Raw genomic sequence first — 27,644 nt, 5'->3', positions numbered from 1 at the left:
CCCGTCTGTCCATGCCCCTACCGCTTCGTTGGACCCCGTAGGCCGGCTCTGCAAACGCCGGAGAATCGGCTGCCCGGCGATTGGAGTTCTATTCTAAAAGGAGAGATGATGAGCTCATCCTCAGCCAATGGGAGATCACCGCGGACAGCCACAACCGTGCAAGTTGCAGCCTACACCCGACTCCTCGGTCGTTGCAGCCTTCACCGAGCCGAGATGGACACGGACTCGGAAGGCCCTGTCTGCCTCACCTCCGCTCTTACTAGCCTCTCGGGGCCATCAGCTCTTCAAGGTATTGCCGAGTCTCCTGTGTCTGTGAGACCCGCTTCCTTCCTGCGCCTTCTGTAACCCCCTGCTCCCTGCCGGTCCACTCTCCGTCACGGGTTTACATCATCTCCGGGACGACTCCAGTAACTGTGCAGCGCAGTTTCATTGGTAATTCGGTCTTGGGGTGGAGTAGGCAGGGCTAGTCGAAGTCAGTTCCTCGTTCCCCTCTGGATGGCGAAGCTAATATAAGGCCATGCGCTTCCTAAGCTTAGGGTCGTAATTACGGGGGGGCCTTCAGCAGCGCCAGCAATGGACGCTACCTCCTAGCGGCGTCTTACTTAAGTCTCCTGGGATGCCTGCAACGCACCGAGCCAGAAGGAGCTGCTCCATCAGAGCATCTGTGCCTGCACTGCGGGAACCGAGGTCTTGTATACCTCCATCTTGCGTGGGGCGTCCAGCGCGAAAAGCAATCAGCTTTTACCGTATAGACGGGTCGCAAGCCGTTAGCAGCTACCGTTTCCTGTCCGCCTGGCCCGGGTACAGGAATCCAAAATAGCCATCGGGTTTGCTTCTTCCTCCAGGCAATGGCTGGGGCTACCACATCCGGGCTGTGCCCATCCAGGCGACCCCTGGCTAGTAGCAAGGAGTTAAAAGCTCTCTGCATTTCTTTTTGCAGTTCAGTGGTCGTTTGGACTTTTCCGGCACCGATCTTGTAGCGCAATAATAAGAGATTGCCATTTTATTTTAATTTTACTGCTACTTTGGTCCCATTTCAATCAAGGAAATCTAAGTCCTCTGATTCTTAACCAGTCCCACCCAAATGGTCCTCCTGTTCCACCCCAGATTTCAGATTTTAGCCACTTGCTACTCATTTCTCTAAAGGAGAGCTGTTGCTTTTGCTTCTTGAATTAGAATCATTGATTGAAAAGTTGGTTAACAATGGCCCTTATTACAATAATTCTTTGTAATACAGACATTTGCAAATACTGCAGGTGGTCAGTTGCCAGTGCAGTTTGATAGCTTTAGATCTGGATTTAATTTCTCAGCCCCCTTTTTCCTTAGATCTTTGGAGGGCTTGTTCATTTTGCCCTGACAGCACCACTGGGTTTAGCAGTTTAAATTCTACAAGAGAAGGCCCCTGTTTTCTCAATCTGGAAAGGAAAATCTTTCTTCTAAGGTGGCACTTGTTGCAACATGTGAATGCACCATTGACAGATGTAGGTGTATCTGTGGCCTTTCAAATGTAATTGAGCTACAGCTTCCCTCAGTTCTACCTCACATGGCTGATGCTTGGAGTAATTCTTCCTTTGTCTCGTGCGCTGCAGGACGTGGATGGTAACAGTCCCTTGAGAATGGCCACTTCTTAAGCAGAGTGTCTTTAGGACACTTTTTTGGAAATGGATTCAGAGTCCTGTACCCGAGCTTTCTCCCAGGCCCGGGTATATCTTGAACAAATTCGAAGCCGGGTTACACCAGGAAGTATTGAGATACATGGTCCTGGGAAGCACGACTACCTGGTGGATGCAGCTAAGCAGATCCGCCTGGCTCTAGAGCGGGATGTAAGCGAAGACTACGAAGAAGCCTTTAACCACTACAAGAATGGTGTGGATGTGCTGCTCAGCGGGGTGCAAGGTAAGGTGGGGAAATGTAAAGAGGGGGTTATGCAGTATCCTGGAGAAGGTGGCACCTGGAAGCAAGCAGATTGTTTGGCCAGGATGTACATGGTGACTTACAGGATTATCAGGAGGGATTTTCTTTTGTTGATTGATATTTTTTTTGGCTGTATAGGCTCCAAATGACTCATCCAGGTAGATGAATCTGGTTTATTTTTCCTGTTGTTTATTAGATTTATATCCCACCTTTATTTTGTACAGATCAAGGGAGCATATATAATGCTCCCTCCTCCTTTTTTCCCCACAACAACAACCCTGTGGGCTGAGAGAGAGTGAGTGGCCCAAGGTCACCCAGCTGGCTTTCATGCCTAAGGCAGGACTAAAACTCTCAGTCTCCTGATTTCTAGTCCAACATTTTAACCATTAACTAAAATGGCTCTAAATGTATTCTTTTTCTAAGCAATTACTCACCAGTCACATTCATTCTTGGGTATCCAAATGGCTCAGTCGCTTTTTCTGTGCTCTCATCCCACTCATCCACTCAGAATAATTTTTCCTGGGTCATGTTCATTCAGAAGTTATACATTTTTCCCTCAAACTCATTTCTAGTTCTTCTATTATCATAATATGCAGCTGTTACCAACCCTTGGATTTCTGCTTTGACATATATCCACAATAACCTAGATGACACCGATTCATACTTTTGGACATAGATTTGAATGACAATTCACAATTAAACCTACACCTTCACTTCCCTGCATGTATTCATCAACTGCGTTCCACAAGATCAACCACCTTCATTCAGATCCATTGTACTGTTTGTTTCACAGCTACTCAACATATAATTTTCTTCCTTTCATTCATGCCCTTTACCATTTCTCCTACTTTCCAAGACACAATCTTCCATATGCCATGACATACCCATAGATATTGACTTCTGCTGCCCATAATGGGTTTGGTTGTTCAAGTTTTCCATATAAAGCTTTGTAATAAGATAGAGTAGCATCCTTAGTTGTACCCATGCCACATGCAGCATTTCCTTCTTACAGTAAGTACAGTATTGCTCACTTTTGGCACGGTGCAGCCAGAGCCCATTTTGACCCCAAGCAAGGTTATGCTATTCTATACAAGCTAGGCTATCTAGCGAAAGACTGTCAACTAATTTCCTTCTTACATCCATACATTTCTCAATAGCATAAAGGCTATTATCATTCTAATTCCAAGCACATCTCTTTGATTTGAAAGCAGCTTGCTTTGAAGTGAGTATGGTTTGGAAGACAATATGGCTCTAAATATTTGCAAAGCTCACATGACTGGGCAACCATATAGTGATTTCTATCTTCATTGGGAAAGTTGATTCTGTGATTAACTGGCAGAAAAAATGGGAAAACAGTGACAGTGGGTAGTGATTACTCTCACCCTATGATTGGAATTAAGGCAGTGGTGAAGAAGAGGCTTAGAGTACTTACTGAGATACTTTGACTGTGTTACTCACAATATACAGTAATGTTGAAAACAGTGGAAAGTCTACAGAAAGAAGCAGAGGTTTATCCCCTGAAGTTTGTTTGTTGTTTCAAGCAAGCTTCTAGTCCTGAAATATGCAAAGACATGTGTAAAGATACAGTCAGTTTTTGTTGAAATTTCAGAAGTTCAGAGGAGTTCCAAATAAGATTTCCAGTATTGCTGGGTTCAATGTGGAGTCCTTGGTGCTCTCTGAGCTTGGTTGTTCGCTTGCAGACATTTCATTACCCAACTAGGTAACATCATCAGTACTGGTGAGTGTGGGGTTGCTCCCTGTTTATATACCGTGGCTTGCCCTGCCAGTGTTGGTGGGGTGGGTTTTTCTCCTTGGTAGTTCCTTGATGAGGGTATTGTTTTCTGCTTGATAGTTTGCCTGGTGTTAATCCCTGCTTATCTGGGTGTTGGTTGCTGGAGAGGATGTGTTCTGGTCTTTTTGTTTCCTTCTTAGCTTTTTAATTGTCTCTTTTGAATGGTGTGTAAATGTGGTTTATCTCTATGTGTCTATTGTTGACTGATTTGCCTAAATTCCAGGCTTCCAGGAATTCCCTAGCAGTTTTGGATTTAGCTTGGTCTAGGATACTCACAATTTCCCAGCTGAAACTATGGCTGAGTCTGTCCTTGTGTTGTGAGGTTAAGGAGTTTTCATCATGTCTTCTGACTGCTAGTTGGTGTTCGTGGATGTGCTCTGCTAGTCTTCTGCCTGCCTGTCCTACATAGTGGCTGTTACAGTCCTTGCACTGTATGTTGTAGATGACTCCTGTTTTTTCTTAGTGGGCTACTGGGTCTTTTGGGTTTCTTGAGATGTTTCAGAGGGCTTTAGTTGGTTTGTGTGCTACAGTGATGCTATGTGGTTGTAATCGTTGGTTGTTTCTGAGATGTTTCTGATGTAGGGCAGTGTTACCCTTTTCATAGCTTGTGTTGGTTGGGCTGTAGTGGATTGAGTGGTCAGGCACTTTTTGATAAAGTTGCGTGGTATCCATTTTGTTGGAAGGTGTTGTATAGGCGGCCTGTTTCCTTTTTCTGATGTTACGGATTGCTGCAGAGCATTTGTGCTTATCTGAATAATATTCTTACACAGCTTCTCTTGTGGGAGGCTGGATTGTTACTTTGGTAGTGGAGCACTTGGCTAGTGGGTTGTTTCTCAATAGACCTGCGCTTCTAATTTGCCATAGTTTCCTCTGCTGATGGGCTTAATGTTCTGAGTAACATCTTGGCTTGGTTTATGCATGCTGCAGAATTAGTTGCTAAGTCTGATTGATATGCATATACTGGCTGGGGAATTCTGGGAGTTGAAGTCCACACATCTTAAAGTTGTCAAGGTTGAGAAACACTGCTCTAGACTATTCTGCCACATATATAGATTAGGTGAAACTGAAGCGGTATGGTGAGGAGGGAAGCTGGAGTTGTGATGTCTGGAAGACCCAAATATCTAGAAAAGTGCATATATATTTAGTCCATAGGGCCCCAAACTGTTTTTTTCAAGACAACTTCTATTATTATTATTATTATTATTATTATTATTATTATTATAATATTTTTATTCTGCTTTTTTTAAAATTCAGGCAGCTCAAAGCAGTGAACATATCTAATATTCCTGCCTCCTGTTTTCCCCACAACAACATCCCTGTAAGGTGGGTTGGTCTGAGAGAGAGAGTGACTGACCCAAAGTCACCCAGCCAGCTTTTATGCCTAAGGGAGGCCTAGAACTCACATTCTCCCGGTTTCTAAGCCAGAACTTTAACCACTACAACATTTAAAGAGTTTTGATTGCTTCTCAGAGGGCAAGTGTAATTTGATGTTGCTATTTTTTTTACTTAGTTTATGGAATAGGATACATAAGTGGCTCAGAATTCAGAATGATGGTAGTGGCATTCAAGCCCAATAAATAAAGATGTCCTAAGAATAATTAATGCGCATAACTCTTGACAGTGGATCCAAACAAGGAGCGCCGTGAAGCTGTGAAGCGGAAGATCACCAAATATTTAAAACGGGCAGAGGAGATTTTCAACTGCCACCTACAACGGAATCTGGGGAATGGCAATTCCACTGAAACGGTGAGAAACCTGGCGGTTGTGGAGTGTTAACAGGACTCTAGCTAGTGATCCCAGTGTTTGAAACATTTCTGGATGCAGAGAGAATTAAAGCAGAGCTGTTAAGGTAGAAGAGAACAGGTGTGCCTTCAGAATGAAGGCTTACTAGCATGAGAAGGTGCCAGCCTTGATTTGGAAGCCAAAGGGATCTAGCTTAAATCACTTGCCAGTTCAGGGCCTCCCAGACAGAGAATAATATGGTTGGAAGCTGTCTTGGAGATCTTCTAGTCCAACTCCCTGCCCAGAGCTGGAATCCGCATACTATCCCAGACAAACAGTTGTTTCACCTTTGTTTAAAAACTTTTCTGCTGCGCTTCGAGTGTTGTATTATAATATTACAGAAGACAAAGAAGAATATGTAAGGAAGAGAAATGCATTTTGAAGATTCTGGCTTTGATTACTTCTGGTGCTTCTAACTGCAAGAAAGGAATGGTTGAAATTTAAGAAGAAAATTATTGTTTAGATAGATACTGTATGTTAAACCAGAAGGTTAAATGGAGGACTGGTAGAAATAACTTTTAGACAGAATGAATGAAAATCTGAACCTGTGTTGGGCTGTGCAAGTTTTGAAACTGTAAAGAGAAGTTTCTTTCTATACAGATTGCAGAGTTGTCTTTCAATAAATTTTCTAGAGGAAACTCAGAAATAAGGAAGTTGCCAGACAGAAAGAAATTCCATGCTTAATGGGTGATATGTCGTTTTAGTTTAATGTCATTATTAACCCTTTTTTGCCTGTATGTCTCCAATCTCTCCTTTACAGATAATTCCAATTAAATTAAATGCTGAATCCTGGAAATGATATGATATGCTAATATTTTGCCTAAATTATTCTGGATTCCTAAATTCAGTTTTGGATGTTTCTACTCGTATCTATTTTATCAGTTTCAAATGAACAGAGACTTCCAACTTGAAGTCATGAACGTGAGATGCTTTTCACCCTCAACAAAGAACATTGATATCGGGGCTGGAATTTGAATGTTCAGTTACCTTCTCCATTTTTAATCCATGATGGCAGGTGGAAAGCCTGCATAGGTGTGCTCAGCCTACATTGGATTTGTGTGTGTGTCATTATAACTGTTCTAAAGAAGTCCTTGATTTAAGGTTAACTCCTAGTCATGTCATCCATGCAGTTCCCTTGGTAACAGTATGTAAGTGGCTTGCCACTGCTTTCTTCTGAGAGGCTTTCTCAGATTCCTGATAACCAACACTTCTGGGATTAAATATATACTAACTTGCCTTTTTCACTACACTTTGTAAGAGATCTGAAGAAAAAAGATGTATTTTTCAAATGTATGAGTGGTTGATGCTATTATGTCAATACTGTATTGCTAATGACTGCTTTTCATTATATTTTTGTGTTTATTACTTCTTGACCCCCTCCTCCCCAAAATGGAGGATTTCTCCTGAAAAAGCAATAACTACAAATTTGTAAATAGTTGTAAGATTAGATGTATGTATTTATTTACCATATTGATAAGCTGTCAGAATCAAATAGGACTCTAGGCAGTACATAGTGCAGCTGGTATGTTGTTTATTCGTTTAGTCGCTTCCGACTCTTTGTGACTTCATGGACCAGCCCACGCCAGAGCTTCCTGTCGGTCGTCAACACCCTCAGCTCCCCCAGGGACGAGTCTGTCACCTCTAGAATATCATCCATCCACCTTGCCCTTGGTCGGCCCCTCTTCCTTTTGCCCTCCACTCTCCCTAGCATCAGCATCTTCTCCAGGGTGTCCTGTCTTCTCATGATGTGGCCAAAGTATTTCAGTTTTGCCTTGAATATCATTCCCTCAAGTGAGCAGTCTGGCTTTATTTCCTGGAGGATGGACTGGTTTGATCTTCTTGCAGTCCAAGGCACTCTCAGAATTTTCCTCCAACACCACAGTTCAAAAGCATCGATCTTCCTTCGCTCAGCCTTCCTTATGGTCCAGCTCTCGCAGCCATATGTTACTACGGGGAACACCATTGCTTTAACTATGCGGACCTTTGTTGTCAGTGTGATGTCTCTGCTCTTGACTATTTTATCGAGATTGCTCATTGCTCTTCTCCCAAGGATTAAGCGTCTTCTGATTTCCTGACTGCAGTCAGCATCTGCAGTAATCTTCGCACCTAGAAATACAAAGTCTTTCACTGCTTCTACATTTTCTCCCTCTATTTGCCAGTTATCAGTCAAGCTGGTTGCCATAATCTTGTTTTTTTTGAGGTTTAGCTGCAAGCCAGCTTTTGCACTTCCTTCTTTCACCTTCATCATAAGGCTCCTCAGTATCTCTTCGCTTTCAGCCATCAAAGTGGTATCATCTGCATATCTGAGATTGTTAATGTTTCTTCCAGTGATTTTAACTCCAGCCTTGGATTCCTCAAGCCCAGCATGTCGCATGATGTGTTCTGCGTACAAGTTGAATAGGTAGGGTGAGAATAGACAGCCCTGCCGTACTCCTTTCCCAATCTTAATCCAGTCCGTTGTTCCGTGGTCTGTTCTTACTGTTGCTACTTGGTCGTTATATGGATTCTTCAGGAGGCATACAAGATGACTTGGTATCCCCATACCACTAAGAACTTGCCACAATTTGTTATGGTCCACATAGTCAAAGGCTTTAGAATAGTCAATAAAACAGAAATAGATGTTTTTCTGAAACTGCCTGGCTTTTTCCGTTATCCAGCAGATATTGGCAATTTGGTCCCTAGTTCCTCTGCCTTTTCTAAACCCAGCTTGTACATCTGGCAATTCTCGCTCCATGAATTGCTGAAGTCTACCTTGCAGGATCTTGAGCATTACCTTACTGGCATGTGAAATGAGTGCCACTGTTCGACAGCTTGAACATTCTTTAGTGTTTCCCTTTTTTGGTATGGGGATATAAGTTGATTCTTTCCAGTCTGATGGCCATTCTTGTGTTTTCCAAATTTGCTGGCATATAGCATGCATTACCTTGACAGCATCATCTTGCAAGATTTTGAACAGTTCAGCTGGGATGCCGTGGTCTCCTGCTGCCTTGTTATTAGCAATGCTTCTTAAGGCCCATTCAACCTCACTCTTCAGAATGTCTGGCTCTAGCTCACTGACCACACCGTCAAAGCTATCCCCGATATTGTTATGCTTCCTATACAGGTCTTCTGTATATTCTTGCCACCTTTTCTTGATCTCTTCTTCTTCTGTTAGGTCCTTGCCATCTTTGTTTTTGATCATACCCATTTTTGCCTGGAATTTACCTCCGATGTTTCTAATTTTCTGGAAGAGGTCTCTTGTCCTTCCTATTCTATTGTCTTCTTCCACTTCCGCGCATTGGTTGTTTAAAAATAATTCCTTATTTCTTCTGGTTAACCTCTGGAATTTTGCATTTAATTGGGCATATCTCCCCCTATCACTGTTGCCTTTTGCTTTCCTTCTTTCTTGGGCTACTTCTAGTGTCTCAGCAGACAGCCATTTTGCCTTCTTGGTTTTCTCTTCCTTTGGGATGTATTTTGTTGCCGCCTCCTGAACAATGTTGCGGACTTCTGTCCATATTTCTTCCGGGACCCTATCTACTAAGTCCAGTCCCTTAAATCTATTCTTCACCTCCACTGCATATTCCTTAGGAATATTAGTGAGCTCATATCTAGCTGATCTGTGGCTCTTCCCTAATCTCTTTAGTCTGATCCTAAGATGTGCAAGAAGAAGTTTGTGATCGGAACTACAGTCAGCTCCAGGTCTTGTTTTTACCGACTGTATAGATGTCCGCCACCTTTGGGCGCAAAGGATGTAGTCAATCTGATTTCGGTGTTGTCCATCTGGTGAAGTCCATGTATAAAGCTGTCTCTTAGGTTGTTGGAAGAGAGTGTTTGTTATGCACATTGAGTTGTCTTGGCAAAATTCTATCAGCCTATGTCCTGCTTCGTTTTGTTCTTCCAGGCCATGCTTACCTGTAATTCCAGGTGTCAGTTGACTGCCCACCTTAGCATTCCAGTCTCCCGTGATGAAAATAACATCTCTTGTAGGTGTGTTGTCCAGTAGGTGCTGCAGATCCTCATAGAACTGCTCTACTTCAGCTTCTTCAGCATCTGTGGTTGGGGCATATATTTGGATCACTGTGATGTTAGATGGCTTGCCCTGAATTCGAATTGAGATCATTCTATCGTTTTTTGGATTGTATCCAAGCACTGCTTTAGCCACTTTGCTATTAATTATGAAGGCTACTCCATTTCTTCTGTGGCCCTCTTGTCCACAGTAGTAGATCTGGTGGTCTTTTGATGTGAAGTGGCCCATTCCAGTCCATTTCAGTTCACTGATGCCCAAAATGTCTATCTTTAATCTTGACATCTCACCAATAACCACATCCAATTTGCCCTGGCTCATAGATCTTACATTCCAGGTTCCAATGGTGTGTTGATCCTTAGAACATCGGATTCGCCGTTCACCACCAGCACCGTTGGCCGCTAGCCGTCCTTTTGGCTTTGAGCTAGCTGCGTCATCACGTCTGGGGCTAGTGGAACTCATCCTCTGTTCCTCCCCAGTAGCATTTTGACCATCTTCCGACCTGGGGGTCTCATCTTCCGATGGTATACCGACATATCTCTGGTTGTACTGATCCATTTAGTTTTCACGGCAAGAATACTGGGGTGGGTTGCCATTACCTTCCCCAGGGATTGCATTTAGTCTGACCTCTCTGTCATGACCTTCCCGTCTTGGGTGGCCCTTCACAGTTTAGCTCATGGCATCATTGAGGTGCTCAAGCTCCAGCACCACAACAAGGTAACGATCCTTTGCTAAGGCAGCTGGTATACACAGCTAAAACTAAAAATCGTAAATGTAACAAAACCACAATATAAAGTCTAAAGAAAAATAAAATATACAAGAAGCATCAGGAAAACTGAGTTGGTTTTAACCTGCCTCTCAAATACAAGGAGGGAGGGGGTCATCTTCACTTCCAGAGGTAAAATGTCCCAAAGTGTGGGGTAGGGGCCACCACTGAGGAGGCCAGTCACCTGGTTCATGCGCCATGGACCTTGCAGAGCAGGGGAACCCTTCACAGGGCCCTCTCTAGGTGTTCATACCAGTAAGGCAAGGGCTACTTGGTAAAGGGTTACTTGATATAACCTGGTACAACACTGTGAAGAGTTTTAAAAAAGCTTTAAAATTTTTAGAAGGTGAAATGTGATAGCTTTGGATACAGTGGTGCTTATAGGGTTGTGACCCCTTTTGAATTTTCAATATTTCTGCATAAATATAACCTAAAACATGATCTGTTCTCCACACAGGTCCTAAAACTAGATGAAGAGAACCCAATTAAACGAGTCAAAAACATTATACTTGTTGGTTTATTTATTGAGGAACTTGTCATTCTGAAGGTCTCTAATAGCTTAAAAGTCATTAATGAGCAATTTCCAAAAGTGATTAGAAAGTGAGGTTTGTGAACTTAGTGTCCTTTAAAAGTCTCTGCCACAGTTGCAAGCAAGATGGCTAGCCCCGTTGTCTCCCGGCAGTCACTCTCATGGAAAACCACTGTCCTGCGGTCTCTTTCAGAGAAGCAGTTGTCCAGAGCACACATGGGCAATCTCCCATCCTCTCCTTATCTGGAGGGGTTCCAAGGGACTGGTCTCCTTACCAGTTCCTTGGTCTTTGCCGTGGTCATCGGCTGCACTTTTGCAGAGCCATCTTCAATTCGCTATTGTCATGGGCACTGATGGTAAGCAGGAGCGGGCCCCTATCCAGGGGGGAAAACGCGTGCGTAGTAGAGAGAATTTGAGCGGTCATTCAAAGACCCACAGAACAGACCCACCTTGACTTATGGGTTTTCTCACGCTTCTTCAGTCTGGTAGGATTTTCTGTCTTCTGTAGCAGTAATAAAACACTAGAGACTTATTCCTCCTCTCCGCGTGGTTCCTGCTTGTCAGGACATCTATACTCCCCTGGAAGTCCAGTCCAGACCTGCAGTAGATTTTTCACTCTGTCACATTTGAGCATGTTTAGAGTGTCTTGTTAATTTTAACTTTGTTTTGCACTATTCTTGTATTTTCCTATATTTGCATCAACAATGAATTTTGCTTGCATATAAAATATCATGGTTTCATTAAAAAAGATTCAGTGTATTGTCAGTGTCCATGACCACTTTTAAATGAATGGCTTTGGAGTATAGTATCATCCCTGTAAAACAGTTTGCTTTGTAAACTCTTCAACTGAGGAGGAATAAGATACTACAGAGCTAGAGGAGGGGATGGAAAATTTCTTCTGAAGTTACAGAACCTAACCACATGGTCACAGTCTTTTTTGTGTGAGTCCTAGAATGCTTTTAGAACTATGATCTGTAATGTGAAGTGGATTACAAATGCTGCAGTTTTCAACAAAGGCTGAAAATCCCCAAACATTTGCAGCATATGCATAAATACATGTGGGCTTGGAAAGGTTGATAAAGTTGGATTGCTATTAACTGTCTGACTCCATTTTGTACCACTTTTTATGGCTCTTAAAATAAAGATGTGTTTCCTTCCTTATTGGTTGTAGGGTTACAGCAGTCTTCGCTTTCGTCCTATAAGGACACTCAGCACACCAGTGGAGAACCTTAAGCGCTGTAAAGTAGTGGGAATAATTGATAAGGTAACTTACTTTTTATGCTGGAGATAGCTAGTTTCAGGCAACAGAGATGTTGTAGAAGAATAGCTGTAACAAGATTGTGGCAGAAGCAGGCATGAAGTCCTAGAGAACCATAAATACTAATCTGCCTATTGTGGCAAATGTGTTTTCATGCGAGAGCCTCATTAAGGCAAGCTTTTCACTTTGGTGAAGATAGTTCCAACCTAGAAAATGATCAGCAGCTAATCAGAGATGGCAAACTCAGCATTTGGAAGGTGAAGGAATTTTCTTCAGAGATTACCCATGTGTCTAACATAAAAAGCTCAATAAGACTGAGCACTCTGAAATTGGATGGCTGGGTGGAAGAAGTAAGAGAAGGACGAGGGTGAGGGGCTGGTGGGCTAGGGGTCCAGAGGCCAGATATCTCTGGCCCTAGAACAAAATCTCCAAATGATCTCAGTATACCAGCAGATAAATATAGGAGCAGGTCCATCTGGAAATGGTGTTGATGTGTGTCGTGTTGCTTATAGGTGCAAATAGTGCAGGATCCTGCTACTGGCGGCACCTTCATATTGAAGGTATGTGGCTTTCCCTTTGGACCTATCTATATTTTGTGATTGGCCTTGGCTATTTTGCATATTGCGAAAATAGTTGTTGAAGTCTTTTCTTCTGAAGTAGATAAACAGATTTGCTTTTTGTCACATCAACAGATATATTCAGCCTTACTGATAATAGTGTTAATTATGTTACCTTTAAATGTAAAATCTTCTGCCTCTAATATTGTTCATTAAAACTCATTGGTGCTGATTTCATATATGGCACCAGTCTCTACCAGGGGTTGCTTATTGGGGGAAAGGAGCAGGGAGTGATCTCTCCTGTTTTTCTTCCCCCCTTTACATCCTTCTGTTATTCTGATATTCTCCTGAGAGTTCCCTTAGTCCTCTAGAGCAGCTTTGAACTCTGTTTGCTCCTCTTTTCTAGTACAAGCCAGATTCCACTAAGCACTAGTTTCATCCCAGTGAGAGTGTGGAAGAGGGCATGCATGCATATGTATATCTTATTTACATGCCGCTTGAGATAATAGACTAGATAAAAAGGTTTGTTTATGGGAAGAAGGGAACCATGATATATAATGTGGGAGGGTGGAAATGGTAATTGCTGTTTGTAACTGCTCCCAAGAAGATCGGAAGTTGCTTTTTTAGATATCTACCTTTTTCTTTCTTTTTTGTCATCCTTGGTTTTTTCTTTTGTTCTTTTATAATTTCTTTTTCTATTCCTTCTATGTTTCTGTAGTTTCTAAAATCTCTGTAAAATCATCTTTTTAAAAAAAAGAGATAATAGACTAGAAAAATTATGGAGGAATTCTGTGGTCTGTGAGAATGGTAGCTTTGAATGTCAGCTTTCAGTTGTGCTTATAGAATAAGGATCAGTAAGAACAAGCATGGACTTTTAACCTCACTGGAATAAGCTACTGGGCTCTTCTGGCCCAAGGAGATCCTTAACCTATTTTTTAAAATTCTATTTTCTTTTTTTCAGAGCATCCCCAAATCCCATGTGGAGACCCGAGAAAGACAGACTATCATCCCACATGGAATCCCCTTTATGACCGAATTATTGTGCTATTCTGTAAGTAAGGACTCCATCTTCCTCCACTTGGAACATGTGAAAGGTGAGTATTTGTTGCTAGATATGTTGCACTCCTGATTTCATCTCCCAGGTCTGACCGCTGTAAATGTTGTGTAGTTCATGTGTGAGAAATATAAAAGAATCAGGAGTGTGGTAGCACCTGTTCTAGTTAATAAAAGATGCTATCAGGCTCCTTCTGATTTTTTAACATGACTTTTCTCCTACAATAAATACAAAACAGGATACCCAAGAAATTGAACTTGGAAAGACCATAAGGTCCCATTGACAGCTCTGGCAATAGCAAGAATAAGATTACAGAGGGAGCAAGCCCACATATAGGAAGATAGTTACTTGTTTGTGATTCAGTAAGAAAGAATTCTAATGAGCCATCTGAATTCTCTCTTAAAAGCAGTGGCTAGTATTGGTAGGAATAATGGGTGAGGCTACTAGTCTGGAGTTAAAGTTTACTTTTCTCCCTTCCTTTCCTCCTACAGGAGGAAACCTCTGGTTATATCTTCATTCGCAGTATGGTTCTGCTTCTGTCCGCTCTCCCTTGTTGAGTCCCAAGCTCACTTTGGATTTTGGGTATAACGAGGAGGAGCACATAGGAAAGCTTCAAGAAACTGGTTCTCAGCAGAGCTGCAATATCTATCCTGAAAACAATAATGACCCAATTCCTATATTTGTAAATCGTCCCCTGTTGAAAAAAATGGATTATCTGTTGTCTACGAAGCAGACATCCAATTACCTTTCTGCTAGAACCTTGAGTGACCACAGGTGGTATAATGAAAAGGCAGGTGGACCATGGAAGAAGAATCTAAGCACAACACACCCCCTTCCTGGTGCTACAGAATCTACATTCAAAACAGTACCTCAGGAACATAACCACTCAATCAGCCAGAGACTGACTTTTAGGTCCTGTGATTCCTTTACGACAATTGATGGCATCAGAAGTATAACTGAGAAAGAGGCTCCTCAGCCAGAACCAAAACTGCAAACAGATGTTAGTTGCTCTGCCTTGGAAGCAACGAGAGGTTACAACATATCAAAGACAGAAACTCCATGGCAAAAACAGTTGTATCCTGGAACTCTTGAGGAGGACCATGGGGAAAAGATAGAAATGAGAGAAGAAGAGACGTTTGTGCAGAGAGCACTGATCCTTGATCACAAACATCTCAAAACCCAATCAACAGTAGGGTGGCATGGCTCTTCAGTGGAACCAGTTGTCCAAAACCATAACCCAGTCAGCTGGAACATAAATGAGGAGCAGATCCAAGTTTGGGCAGCAGAATTGATTTTGGCTCTGGAGGGTCTCCACCAACAGGGAATCCTGTGCCAGGATCTCAACCCACGAAATCTGCTATTAGATGATACTGGTAAGTTTCTCTTCAGATAGGAGTGAAAGAGCTTTAGTCCCTCACGTGCGGCAGTGATACGTGATTTTATTAGAAAGTCACTTTTCTTTTGGCTTTGAGCTTCATAGTATGATGGAAAATAAGTATTATTTCATTACTATATAGTATGGTAAAATACTGGGAGGCTGATGTTCTTTAAAGTCATTTGGATCATGTTTGTCTATATAATTCCTTATCTTTCTTCTTCTGACATAAAGGGAAACAATGATAGACTGCATGTATCATTGTATAATAAAATGGGTGCCTCAGATGTGTACTTGGGATAAACTGAATTATTCAGGGGAAAGAAAAACAGGGTGTACGTTCAGGGTCCCTACCTCCTCTAGTTGGTGTTATATTCATTGCAACTGAATACCACTACTTTTACAGCAGAGCCACAAAGTAATTGGCTGGGGAATAAAAAACAGAAACGCCAACAAGACTTAATGCCGAGTGTTGCTTGGTTTTGCAGTGCTAACCGCTCTTGACGTTCTTCATAGGTCACCTCCGTCTCACGTACTTTGGCCAGTGGAGTGAGGTTGAGCCGCAGTGTAGCAGCCAAGCAGTAGATGATTTGTATTGTGCTCCAGGTATGGCTCAGGATTGTTGTGACCCTGCCCTTTGTGTCTGGGAAGGCTCATATACAGAGGTGTATGGTGGGGGAGGGGATTGAACACAGTAGTGGAGGTAGCCCATTGCAGACTGCTCCAAAAGTATTTAGGGGTTTTGCCAATGTTGTTTTTCTACATCTCCAGGCTTTAATTTATATTTGTGTGCTTGGGTGTTTTTGCAGAGGTGGGTGGAATTTCTGAACTGACAGAAGCCTGTGATTGGTGGAGTTTTGGGGCACTGCTTTACGAGTTATTGAATGGAGTGGTGAGTAGCCTGAAAGCATTGAATCTAAAGGTCCAATCCAGTATTAAGATCCCAGAAAAAATGCTGCCAACAGCACTAGCTAGAAATGTAACTTTAATAGGAGCTAGGCTCTAGGACAAGGTGGGAAGCTGTTTTTTACTGCTCTCCCTCTCTGCCTGAGATGCTGGACCTCACTGTTGGATTGTTAGTGGAGTTCCTGGAGCTGACTGTTCTTTGGGATCTCAGTTTGCCTTCCCTGGGAGACGGGTCAGAAGTGACTCAGGAGTTCATGGTGACCATGGTCCATGATCCTGGCCCAGGTCATACAGGACCCAATGTGCACTGAAGGCCGGACATAATATCTTGTTTTTGTCTTGGGGCAGTTGCAACATGATCTCAGGCTCAGGGACATTGACATCTGTCCCCTGTCCTCATTGGATTGCCAATTGCCGTGGAGCTGTTTGGTGCCACAAACCTTTGTGCATAGGAGAGTCCCACTGAATTGGCCCTCCTGAGGTATCAGTTTCCAGAAGGCACTTGGGAGTTTCCCCTGCTGATGGCAGGCTGTTCCATCGAGGCCTTGGCCACTTGTTGCAATAGGGAGGAAGCATCGGCCTTAGATGAAACTGAACCCGAATGCAGTCTCCCAACTTCCCAACCCTGGGGGGAGGGGCAGGGAGGAGGCATGGCTTTTCAAGCAACTCCAGGGAATTAAGCAAGCCAAGAGATACCTAGAACACCATTGGTATAATACGAGGAGTGTTTCTCACCTATCATGAATGAGAGCTGATATTGGGTCTATACTGGCAAGAAGAACAGTGAAATGTTGATATTTTTCCATTCTTACGGTGTCTGCAGATTGCTGCCCAGCAGCCCCCTTTAAAGTGCTCTGGGCCCTATTGAGCAGGGATGAATATGAGATTCATCTGAGGTGCTGTGGGGAATTCTCTAGGAAACTGAAGGACAAAGTCACACAGATTTGCTCAGAGTTGGAGGCTAGCTGGACAGGTCCAGAGGAGATGGTTGAGGCTTTGTATGGCAAAGTTACCTGGGTTGAGTTTGACCCTGTGAATCCTGAGACAGTGGACAGAGCTCTTTACCACCTCAGCTTAGCCACTTGCAGTCTGGACTTGTGCCCTTCCCAGCTGGTGAAAACCTCCAGGAAGGTGATGGGGAGCTGGGTTGGGGTGGTGGTGGTGAATGTGTCCTTGAGAGGGTAATTATTGCACTCTCTGAACATCCCCTCTTCAAGAAGCCATCACTTGACCCTGATATACTGAACTGTCATCAGTCTCCCCTTTGGGGGGGACATAGTGGAAAAAGTGGTTTGGGCTGCGGCAGCAACAGGCCTTGGAAGAAATGCTGGATTATCTGGACTGGTTTCACTCAGCTTTCAGACTTGGATTGAGCAGAGAGCCTGCATTGATCTTGTTTATGGATGATCTCTGTAGGACTGGGACTTGTATTGCTTCCTCCTGACCCTGCTTGGCCTTTCAGCAGCTCTTGATACCATCAATCATAGTTATCCTTTTGAGCTGTCTCCGACAGGAGCAGGCACATATTTTGCAGTGGTTCTCCTCCTTCCTGAAATTTATTTATTTATTCATTCTTCAATTTCTATCACTGTCCATCTCTCCTAAAAAGGGGACTCTGAAATGACTTTCAGTTGGTGGTGGAAGGGGAAGAGGTTGAGCCCTAGGCCCCTTAACTGAGATGCCACAGGGCTTGATGCTCTCCCCACTCCTATTTAATATTTGGATAAAACTATCATCATCCATCAGTGTGGGGCTGTCATGCGCTGCCTACCTCCGAATAATACTCAGACGCTGATTCTGTGGAACAGGCTCTGATTTATTCGCAGTGTAGGTACAGTATAGGAAAAAAGCTGAGAGTGACAGGAGCGCGCCGGTGCGGGGTTTAAATACCCCGCGCCAGTCAGCGCCCCCTCACTCGTGGTTACGTCACCCCCCTTTGTCCAACACATTGTCCTGCCGGTAGGTGAGGGGTTGCGAGGCCCCGCTGGCGTTCCGGGATCGCCCATCATCGGTTTCTCTATTCCTCCGGTGATTGCTGTCAGCTGGGCGATCTCCGTTGCGTTAGCGCTAACAGCTTGGGTGTGCCTCGCGATCTGTTTAGCCATTGTTTCTTGTCCTTCCGTCTTTGTCAGTTGATGGCTACTTATCTTGAGCCTCTTCCCCTGTTTCCTTGTTATTGTCATGTGTGCCATTGCGCTGATGTCTTCAGCTCAACGGCACTCATGACATACTGCCCCCTGTCCGAATAGTGCCCCCCCCGGTTTTTTTTTTTTTTTTTCAGGAGAGCTGTCAAAATGGTTTTTTGAAATTCCCGCCGGAGTGTTTTTCGCCCCTCCCTTTGTTCCGCCCACTACCACGTGCCTTCCTAGGGTGTGTTCTTAGTGCGCATGCCCAGGTCACGCCCTGGCGTGCGCATGCTCCGGCCACACCCTGTTTGTTTGGCTCAGTTCGACGAGGAGAGAGGCGTGGCTGGTCGGGTGCTTATCAGCTCCAGGTAGGGCCCTTCTTTTTTATTTAAAGTGTGTCGCCTTTGTTATGTGTGCTCCTGGGCGTTGCCCCCAGGATGCCCTGTTGACTTGCTTGCCACTCCCCCGTGGGCCCGGGGTGGGGGGAGGGTGTTGGCGACGGCTTGTTACTGCCTCGTGGGCCCGGGGTGGGGGGGTGAGTCCCGGGGGGGGGAGGTCCACCCAAGTCGCGGGCTTGGGGGGGCCCTTTCCCTTGGGGCACGGTAGGCGGGGGGGGCCCGCAGGGGAGGGGTTTTGCAGGTGACGGCTTGCTAGCCTTGGTTTTGGCTTGTCGGGGTATGCCCGGTGAAAAGCCCGGGTCAGGTCAGGCGCGTTAACGTTGTGCGCCGCCACCCATTCTGGGTGGGGGAAGTGTTTCCACTTGACCAAATAGTGTAAAGTTCCCCGTTGCCTGCGAGAGTCGAGTATGTCGCTTACGTCAAAGTGATGTTGCCCGTCGATCATCACCGGTGAGGGCTGTGGCGTGCTTGGGTGCCATCGAGAGGTGGTTGCCGGTTTCAGGAGGCTGGTGTGGAACACCGGATGGAGTCTCCGTAGGTTGTGTGGCAGGTCCAAGCGTATTGCCACCGGGTTCACTATCTGCGTGACTCGGAACGGCCCGATGTACTTAGGCCCCAGTTTTTTCGAGGGTTGGGGTGACTTTAGGAATTTGGTGGATAGGTAGACCATATCCCCCGCCTGGAACGTCGGTTGTTGGCGTCGGTGCTTGTCGGCCTGCTCTTTGTAGGCCGCCTGTGCATCCTTCAGCGCTGCCGTGATTATTGGCCACGATTCCGCAATCTTCCGTCCCCAGTCGCTAGCGTCCACCTGGGGTTCCGGGGGTTGTGGTAGCTCCGGTATGGGGACGAAGTCGCGCCCCGAGACTACCTCGAACGGAGTTTTCCCCGTGCTCGTGTGGACGGCGTTGTTGTATGCGACTTCGGCGAACGGGAGCAGTTCAGCCCAGTCATCTTGATGATAGTTGGTATATGAGCGTATGAATTGCTCTAGGGTGGCATTGAGAACCTCTGTGGCTCCGTCCGTCTGGGGGTGCCAGGCAGTGGATAGGGCCTGTTGGGTCCCCGTCAGCTTTAGGAAGGCCCGCCAGAATTTAGAAGTGAACTGTGTGCCCCTGTCGGTCACCACACGTGCGGGACATCCGTGTAACCTGTACACGTGGATGAGGAAGAGTTTGGCTAGTTGTTGTGCGGACGGGACCGACGTGCAGGGGATGAAGTGGGCCTGTTTCGAAAAGTAATCCTTCACCACCCAAATGGCCGTTTTCTTCTGGCTGGGTGGGAGGTCCACTATAAAATCCATAGAGAGGGTTCTGCCACCTTTTGTAAAAGCCCCGCGGGTTTGCCTGGTGCCCGTTTGGCCCTAGCGCACGTTGGGCAGGACGCTACGTATGCTTTCACGTCTCGTCTTAGCGCGGGCCACCAGAATTGACGCCTTGTTAGGTGTAGGGTCTTGAGGAACCCAAAGTGTCCCGCTTGCTTGGCGTCGTGTGACCTATGCAAGATCGCTTGGCGTTGCGAGTCCGGGACATAGATTCTGCCTTCCCCCCATGCCAGGTCCTGTGCCATCGTTACCTTGTCGGGGTTTGCCAGGAACCAGGGGTCGGTTTTGAGGGTGGCGGCGAGGTCCGTGCGTATCCCCCCTGGTAGTTGCGGTTGGCTTCGTCTGGTCACAGGTTGTCCCGCCGTCGGTTGCGCCGTAGAGTCGAGCTGCCTCCGAGCGCCGCTTCGGGTGGTCACAGCCATCCCCAGTTGCGATGCGGATAGGACCGTCCCAATGGTGTCTGGGGCGGGCTCTTCGTCTTGGGGCAGTCGGGAGAGGGCGTCGGCCAGGAAGTTCTTTTTGCCCGGCATGAACTTCAGCTGGAAGTTGAAGTGGCTGAAGAATTGGGCCCATCGGACCTGTTTTGGGCTAAGGCGTCTGGGCGTTCAGAGGGCCTCGAGGTTCTGGTGGTCAGTCCAGACCTCGAATGGTTGGGTGGCTCCCTCGAGTAGGTGTCGCCATGTTTCTAGCGCCGATTTTACCGCGAAGGCTTCTTTCTCCCAGACGTGCCATCGCCTTTCTGTCTCGGAAAATTTCCTCGACAGGTAGGCGCATGGTTTCAGGAGTCCCGTGGGGTCCTTTTGGAGCAGGATGGCCCCCAGGGAGAAGTCTGAGGCATCGGCTTGGACCACGAACGGCCGTTCTGGGTCCGGGTGCGCGAGGATTGGCTCCGTGGTGAACAGCGCTTTCAGCTTGTCGAATGCGGTCTGGCATGCGGGAGTCCAATTCAATACTGTGCCCGGGTTCTTGGCGCGTCGGGTGTCCCCCACCTCTTTGGTTTTGAGGAGGTCCGTTAGGGGGAGGGCTATCTCTGCGAACCCCCGGGCGAATGACCTGTAAAAATTCGCGAAGCCGAGGAAGCTCTGGAGTTGACGTCTGTTGCGGGGGCGTTCCCAGTTCAGCACCGCCTCGACTTTTGCGGGGTCCATTTCAATGCCGTCTCCGGAGATTCGGTACCCCAGGTAGTCTAGGCGCGCTTTATGAAATTCGCACTTTGTAGGTTTGGCATAGAGCTGCGCCCTTCTGAGCTTGTCAAGGACTTGCCTGACTAGGGTCACATGTTCCTTGTGCGTTTTAGTGTAGATAAGGACGTCGTCTATGTAGACAAGGACCCCTTTGAACAGGTGTTCATGCAGTACCTCATTGATGAGCTGCATAAACACCCCGGGGGCCCCCGCGAGTCCGAACGGCAGCACTTTGTACTGGAAGGCGCCTAGGGGGCAGTTGAACGCAGTCTTCCATTCGTCCCCCTCCCTGATTCGGATGCGGTAGTACGCCTCGCGCAGGTCCAATTTGGAAAAGACTTTGCCCGTGGACAGGTGGGCGAGCATGTCTTTCACCAGGGGTAAGGGGTATTTGTTGGACAGGGAAGCCGCGTTTAGGCCCCGGTAGTCGGTGCAGAGCCGTAGGGTGCCGTCTTTCTTCTCCCGGAATAAGACGGGGGCTCCGACCGGTGAGCATGCTGGCTCTATGAATCCCCTCTCTAAGTTTTTATCGATGAACTCCCGGAGGGTTGCCATCTCCTTCGGGGTCATCGAGTAGAACTTCGGTCTAGGTAAGGGGACATCGGGCAGCAGGTCGATCCGGCAGTCCGTCTTGCGGTGGGGGGGTAGTTGGTCAGCTTCCGCCTCTCCGAAGACCTCGGAGAAGTCGGCGTATTGTTCTGGTAGGTCTGCTGTGGTAGCGGCGTTGTCCTGTGTAGTCGCCTCTGCTCGTCCCACAGTGGGGTTGGTTCTGCCCGCTGGAACTGGTGCCCGATACTCTCCGTCGCCAAATGTGAAGGTGCGGGTCTCCCAGTTGATGCGCGGGTTGTTTGTCGCGAGCCATGGCATTCCCAGGACTGCAATGGGCCGTCCGATGTGGGTGACGACGAACGATGTGCGTTCGGTGTGAGTGCCCATTTGCAGGGTGACCGGCTCGGTTTGCATCGTAGCTGGTTTCCCTCCCGCTGTAGAGCCGTCCAGCTGGTGGAATGCCAACGGCGTGGGGAGGGGGAAGCAGCGGAGGTCGAGTTTGGCGACTAAGTCGGGGTGGATGAGGTTTTTTGAGCACCCCGAGTCCACTAGTGCCGCGGCCGTGGTGGCTCCGTTGCCGGCAGAGAGTTTAATTGCTGCCATTATCACGGAGCTTTCGCCGTTCCGTCGAGGTGGTCCGCGCTGCTGTCCCACCGCCTGCCTCGCAACGCGTTTCAGGGCAGGCGGGGAGCGTTTCCCGCCGGCTGGTCTGGGTCTACGTTGTCCTCTTCCCCCCAGTAGGCGTCCCAGCCTTCCTCTGGTGTCGCTGTGGCTCCGGTCATTCGGCGGTGAGGGGGCGGCGCCGGGTTAGGTGGTTTGGGGCTAGTTTTCGGGGTGGGTTTAGGCGCACTGGTCGGCAGTCGGTTGGCGAAGCAATCTGCCGTCTTGTGCCCTAGTTTTCCACACCTCCCGCAGGGCTCCCGATTAAATTTCTTCTTTGGGTATGTGGGGCCGGCCGTCCCCACGTGTGGTGCGGGTACCTTTTTGCAGGTGTAGTTCGTGTCTTCCGTAGTTGTCATGAGGAAGGTGCGGTGCGCGTGTTCGGCTTTCCCCGTGAGGTGGATCCACCCGTGTAGAGTTTCTGGGTCGTCGCGGTAGAGGGCCCATTGAAGTACGTCACGGTTGAGCCCCCTTTTGAACATTTCCAGCAGGGTGGTTTCGGACCAGTCGTTGACCTTCCCCGCGAGGGCTTTGAACTCGAGGGCGTAGTCTGGGACAGTGCGTGTGCCCTGTTTAAGTCATTGGAGTGCGCTTTTCGCCCTCACTTTGGCTAGTGGGTCCTCGAAGTAGCTTTTCATCTCATTGATGAAGGCGGGGAAGTTGGCAAGGGCGGGGGAGCTGGACTCGTACAGTTGGACGTACCAGTCCGCCGCCCGGTCTTGTAACTTGATCGCCACAGCAGCGATCTTGTCCGCTTTGGAGTCGTAGGAGTGTCCGTGCCTCCCCATGAACTCCCTGGCGTTCGTGATAAAGAACGACAGTTTCGCGGGGTTCCCATCAAAGAAGATGGGGAAGTCCTTTGGGGCCCGGGCGTTTTGTGCGCCCCTTCCTCTCGCTTCCCGGCCTGTGGTGTCGTCCGCCTGGGCCGTCTGTTGGCCTTCATTTGGCCCGTGGGGGTTCGCTGCTTTGCTCGGGGTGTGGACCTGTGCGGGGACGTCGTTGGGCGGCGCGGGGGGCATGAGCGACTGAAGCATGGTCCGGAGTTCCTTCAGTTGGGTCTCCATGGCCGCGAGTCTAGCTCGTGCGTCCTCGTCCACGATCCGCGCCACCGCTGGGGCCGGTTCCGTCGGTGTGTCGGCGGGGGTGGGTTGCCGGTGGGGTTCAGTCTCTCTCGGCCGTTGGTCCGCTTCCTCCGCCGTCTGTTGGGTTGCTCCGTCGTCCTCCTCCGTGCTTGGGCTGTCGCTCCACGCCCGTTGCTGGGGTGCGATGTGGGGCGCGGGGTTCTCCGCTGGTCCCGGGAGGTATGTTGCTCCCTCCCGTGGTCGGGTTGCCTCCGTCGCCATCTCCCCTTGGGGTTGGAGCTGAGGCTCGGGTTGGGTCGGGTGGGCGTCCATGGCTCCGGGAGTCCGTGGTGCCTCTGGCCTCGGTCGGTCCTCCTCTGCCTCTTGCCGTGCGGCTCGCCCTCCTTGTCCGCGTCGCGCCGGCCTCATCTTCTTGGTCTTCTCGCCGTCTACTCCTCCCGCGGCTCGTTGTCATCCGGTGGGGCTCGGCGAGGCTGAGTTTATGACTCTCAGCTTTATGTCATGCGCTGCCTACCTCCGAATAATACTCAGACGCTGATTCTGTGGAACAGGCTCTGATTTATTCGCAGTGTAGGTACAGTATAGGAAAAAAGCTGAGAGTGACAGGAGCGCGCCGGTGCGGGGTTTAAATACCCCGCGCCAGTCAGCGCCCCCTCACTCGTGGTTACGTCACCCCCCTTTGTCCAACACGTTGTCCTGCCGGTAGGTGAGGGGTTGCGAGGCCCCGCTGGCGTTCCGGGATCACCCATCATCGGTTTCTCTATTCCTCCGGTGATTGCTGTCAGCTGGGCGATCTCCGTTGCGTTAGCGCTAACAGCTTGGGTGTGCCTCGCGATCCGTTTAGCCATTGTTTCTTGTCCTTCCGTCTTTGTCAGTTGATGGCTACTTATCTTGAGCCCCTTCCCGTTTCCTTGTTATTGTCATGTGTGCCATTGCGCTGATGTCTTCAGCTCAACGGCACTCATGACAGGGGCCTCCTATGGAACAGTATTCCTCAATTTGAAAAGTCTTCTCCTTCCAGGCCTTCAGGAAATTAGTGAAAACCTGGCCATGGGGCCAGTTCATTATAATTATTCCTGAGAAGGAATTGGTTTTATTCTTCTGAGTATGTCTCCCAGTTTTATGTTGTTATATCATTCTATTTGTTTTTTTAAATTGATTTGTATTGTTTTAATCGTAATTACATACTGTGGAATTATATGCCATGTAGAATCAGCCAAACTGGAACAGCCTGCAAGGCCAATAAATAAATAAATAAGGCTGCATGCATAACTGCCACACACCCTACGTAGGGCTGCCTCTGAATCTCTGAATGTCTTCTATATGGCACTGCCTTTGAAGATCACCCTTAAAAGACAACTGGTGCAAAATGCAGTGGCTTGCATTTTGGCTAATAAGGGCTTCCATACCCATATAGCACCTATAAGGCAATCACTGCACTAGTTCCTAGTCAGTTTCTGGGTACAATTCAAAGTACTATTCTTAACCTATAAAACTCAATTTGGCTTGGGGCCAAGGTAGCTGTAATACCACTTCCTCCGCAGAGAAGCAGATCACCCATTATGCACACTCTATTCAAAACTCCTTTGTTAGTCCAGATAACTCTAACCCAGTTTTTGGAGACAAAAGGAGTAGGAGTCACAAACAGTAGTTTTCATTAGCAGCCCCTGAACTTTTAGTATAGCCCTCTCATTGTGAGCCTTCCAGAAGAGAGTGAAAATAGGTGTCATGGCCCTGATCCCTTGCCAATAATCAGCACTTCTGACCCAGACTGGTTAGGAATAGATAGGATTTTATTGAGCAGTGGTCCAAAGCAAACTAAAGATCCAAATTATCAGTTTCTAATTGTCAGCATAAATACATTCATTTTCCCCTCCTCCCAAAAGTTCCTTTCATCTGGTGGCGCCTCTTGTCTCACACACCCCATCCAACTTCACTCTCTGGCGCGCCGTTGGTCCAAGGTGATGAATCGTCATTGGCTCCTCTCTGTCTGCACATCCGCTGGTTGTTGCTGTTTATGGGTTGTTTAACGATCATTCTCCACTGGCGCCATGTCAGAATAGCACCTGGCCAGGGCTATTCATGACAACGGGGTTGTTCTGGAGGGGATTGTTCACTGAGGGATGTTGTTGCTGTGTAGATAGTATTTATGATATTTTGCCTACAATGTTTGATGTTATAAGATGTATGATGTGTTTTATGGGAGGTGGTTCAAGACAGTACAACTAGATCTTGATTGTGCAGATAATGAATCCCATGAAGTGGTCACATTATTCAAATTTGCACTATTCAAAGTTATAATTATATGAAAAATATGGTAATTGGTTCCAGCTCGATGGAAGTAGGCAATGAAAAAACTAAAGCCTCTTCTTTTTGGTCCTCATAGTGTTTTTATCTGAAGGGATCTTCCTTTTGTCCATTTTGTTAAGAGCACTTCTTAAAATGATTAAAACAAATCACAAAAACGGCAGGCTACAGCACATGCATACCCGAAGATGAAGAAGCACAGACTGAAGTAGCAGCATCTAAAACCCTAGTGGCAACCCTCAACTGCACATGCGCTAGTCTCACATGAACTGAATTTTGGTTCACATTAAACATGACAATTCACACCATATAGAACATCATGTTATTCAAACTCACATTAATCGCAACTTACCTGTATAGAAGTACAATAATACAAGTGCACAAAGTGCCTGAACTTAAGACCCGCTTATTGGTAGTTGTTAATTTTGTTAATACATTGTCTCCTTTATACAAGTGGCACAATAAAGGAGTTGTTTGCCTTACTAGCAAAGGAATAATCTAACTCCTAAATAGTCCCACTTCTCTTTTACAGTCTTTATCGCAGAACCACCCCTCAGGGATTCATCCGCACACCCAGATCCATCTTCCAGAAAAGCTCAGCCGGTCTGCTTCGTCGCTGCTTTCAGAGGTGAGGTTGCTATTCCAGTATCAGAGGTGCAAGATTAGCAAGAAAAAACAAATGTTTTGCTATGCTGTGCAAATCTGAATTACTGCCTTTTTTTTTTAGCTGCTGCAGTACGATCCTAAGCAACGCTTGGGCTCTGGTGAAAATGGTGCAAGCAGGATTAAGTCTCACATTTTTTTCAGTTCGATCCAGTGGAATAAGATGGTTGCAAACTAAGTTCTAAATGCAAGGGATGGTGGTAGAACTATTCTTGGTAGAAAACCAATTTGAGCAGCTTATCTGTTGAATTGTGCTCCAGACAGATGAGCCCCATCCTTTCAAAAGCACTTGTTCCTGTATGATGCACTGAGCCTTATGAACCTGAGACACGTGGGCACTGCCGTTACTTGAGGAAGAATCTACAGAACTGGGCTGTGGCCTGTGTGCTCAGACTTCTGCTCCTGTTCTGCTTCCTAACTGTGTGCCACCAGCAGCTTCACAAAAATCCTAGCCATCCTGAGTTCCCTGTAAGGCAGTGATGACCAACATGGAGCCCTAAAGATGTCCAATGGTAACACAATAGGAGTTGAAGTCAAACACCGTGCCCTTGCTGCAAGTTCTGGCACTTAAAGATCAAATCTGGTGTGCCTTCACAACAGTGTTAAGTCGGGCCTTATTTGCTTGCCCTACTTGATATTTTGCAAACCAAATATGACCAGGAGGAGATAGATTTACATTGTATTAGTTTGTTCTCATATCTCATGTTTATCTCGGCTTTCCAGTTGGTTCTCTAACCTTTCCTTGTATGTATTTGCCCTATAAAATTCTCACATTTGTCACCCCATTATTTTTTATTTGAAGCACATTACAACTTTTGCAGGTTGGTGGTGCATTTCTGTAAATGTACCACTAGATGGACATTTTCAGTAACCTTTATGTACCACAGCTTGCATGTCCCCTTCAGAAGATAACTTCTTTGTAGAACTGAGACCTTTTACCTAGCAAGGAAGTGAGCAAAATACCACCCTTTAGACTCCTATCTGTGGATCATCCACTGTCTTGTTTCTAACTACTGTAACATCAATAAAACAACTGGAGCACAAGGACTTTTGTGAATCTCTAGAAATGTTGCCATCTGCCACAAACAAGGTTTTCAAGCAAAGGCCTAGATTGGACAGTACCAGAAGAGCCACACTAACGCTACAGGTCTAGCAGTGCTCTTTGTCCAGAGAATGGCTGGCTGGCTAGAAATGGCACATGTATTAAGGTGGGACCCAGCTGCAGAGCATTCACAGAGGGTGATGGACAAAGCTCTGCAACAATACCTCATTTGAGGCAAGTGGGGGGGACTTCTGCCCTCAGAACAGAAAATGGAAAGAAGTTCTGGTTAATCTTGAAAATGTTTTTTTTAATATTATGATTCACTTAATGCTGACTTTCTGGCATCCTAAATAGTGCATAGTGTGTGTGGCAC

General features: G+C 46.7%; 1 protein-coding gene across 1 annotated transcript; it reads left to right on the top strand.

Annotated features, from left to right (window-relative positions):
• On the top strand, nucleotides 1-27,455 carry RPS6KL1 (ribosomal protein S6 kinase like 1). Its single transcript, XM_063290112.1, has 11 exons — nucleotides 1-289; nucleotides 1,590-1,896; nucleotides 5,328-5,452; nucleotides 11,961-12,053; nucleotides 12,560-12,607; nucleotides 13,566-13,698; nucleotides 14,150-15,031; nucleotides 15,550-15,639; nucleotides 15,843-15,925; nucleotides 26,099-26,194; nucleotides 26,294-27,455. Exons 2-11 carry the CDS (start codon nucleotides 1,662-1,664, stop codon nucleotides 26,405-26,407), a joined length of 1,899 nt encoding a protein of 632 aa, XP_063146182.1. The 5' UTR covers nucleotides 1-289; nucleotides 1,590-1,661; the 3' UTR covers nucleotides 26,408-27,455.
• The last annotated feature ends 189 nt before the right edge of the window (nucleotides 27,456-27,644 follow it).

The sequence above is a fragment of the Candoia aspera genome, chromosome 1, assembly GCF_035149785.1.
Source record: "Candoia aspera isolate rCanAsp1 chromosome 1, rCanAsp1.hap2, whole genome shotgun sequence".
In the NCBI taxonomy this organism is placed as follows: domain Eukaryota; kingdom Metazoa; phylum Chordata; class Lepidosauria; order Squamata; family Boidae; genus Candoia; species Candoia aspera.
Note: the sequence above shows the minus strand (reverse complement) of the source record. Positions and strands in the feature narration are given on the sequence as shown.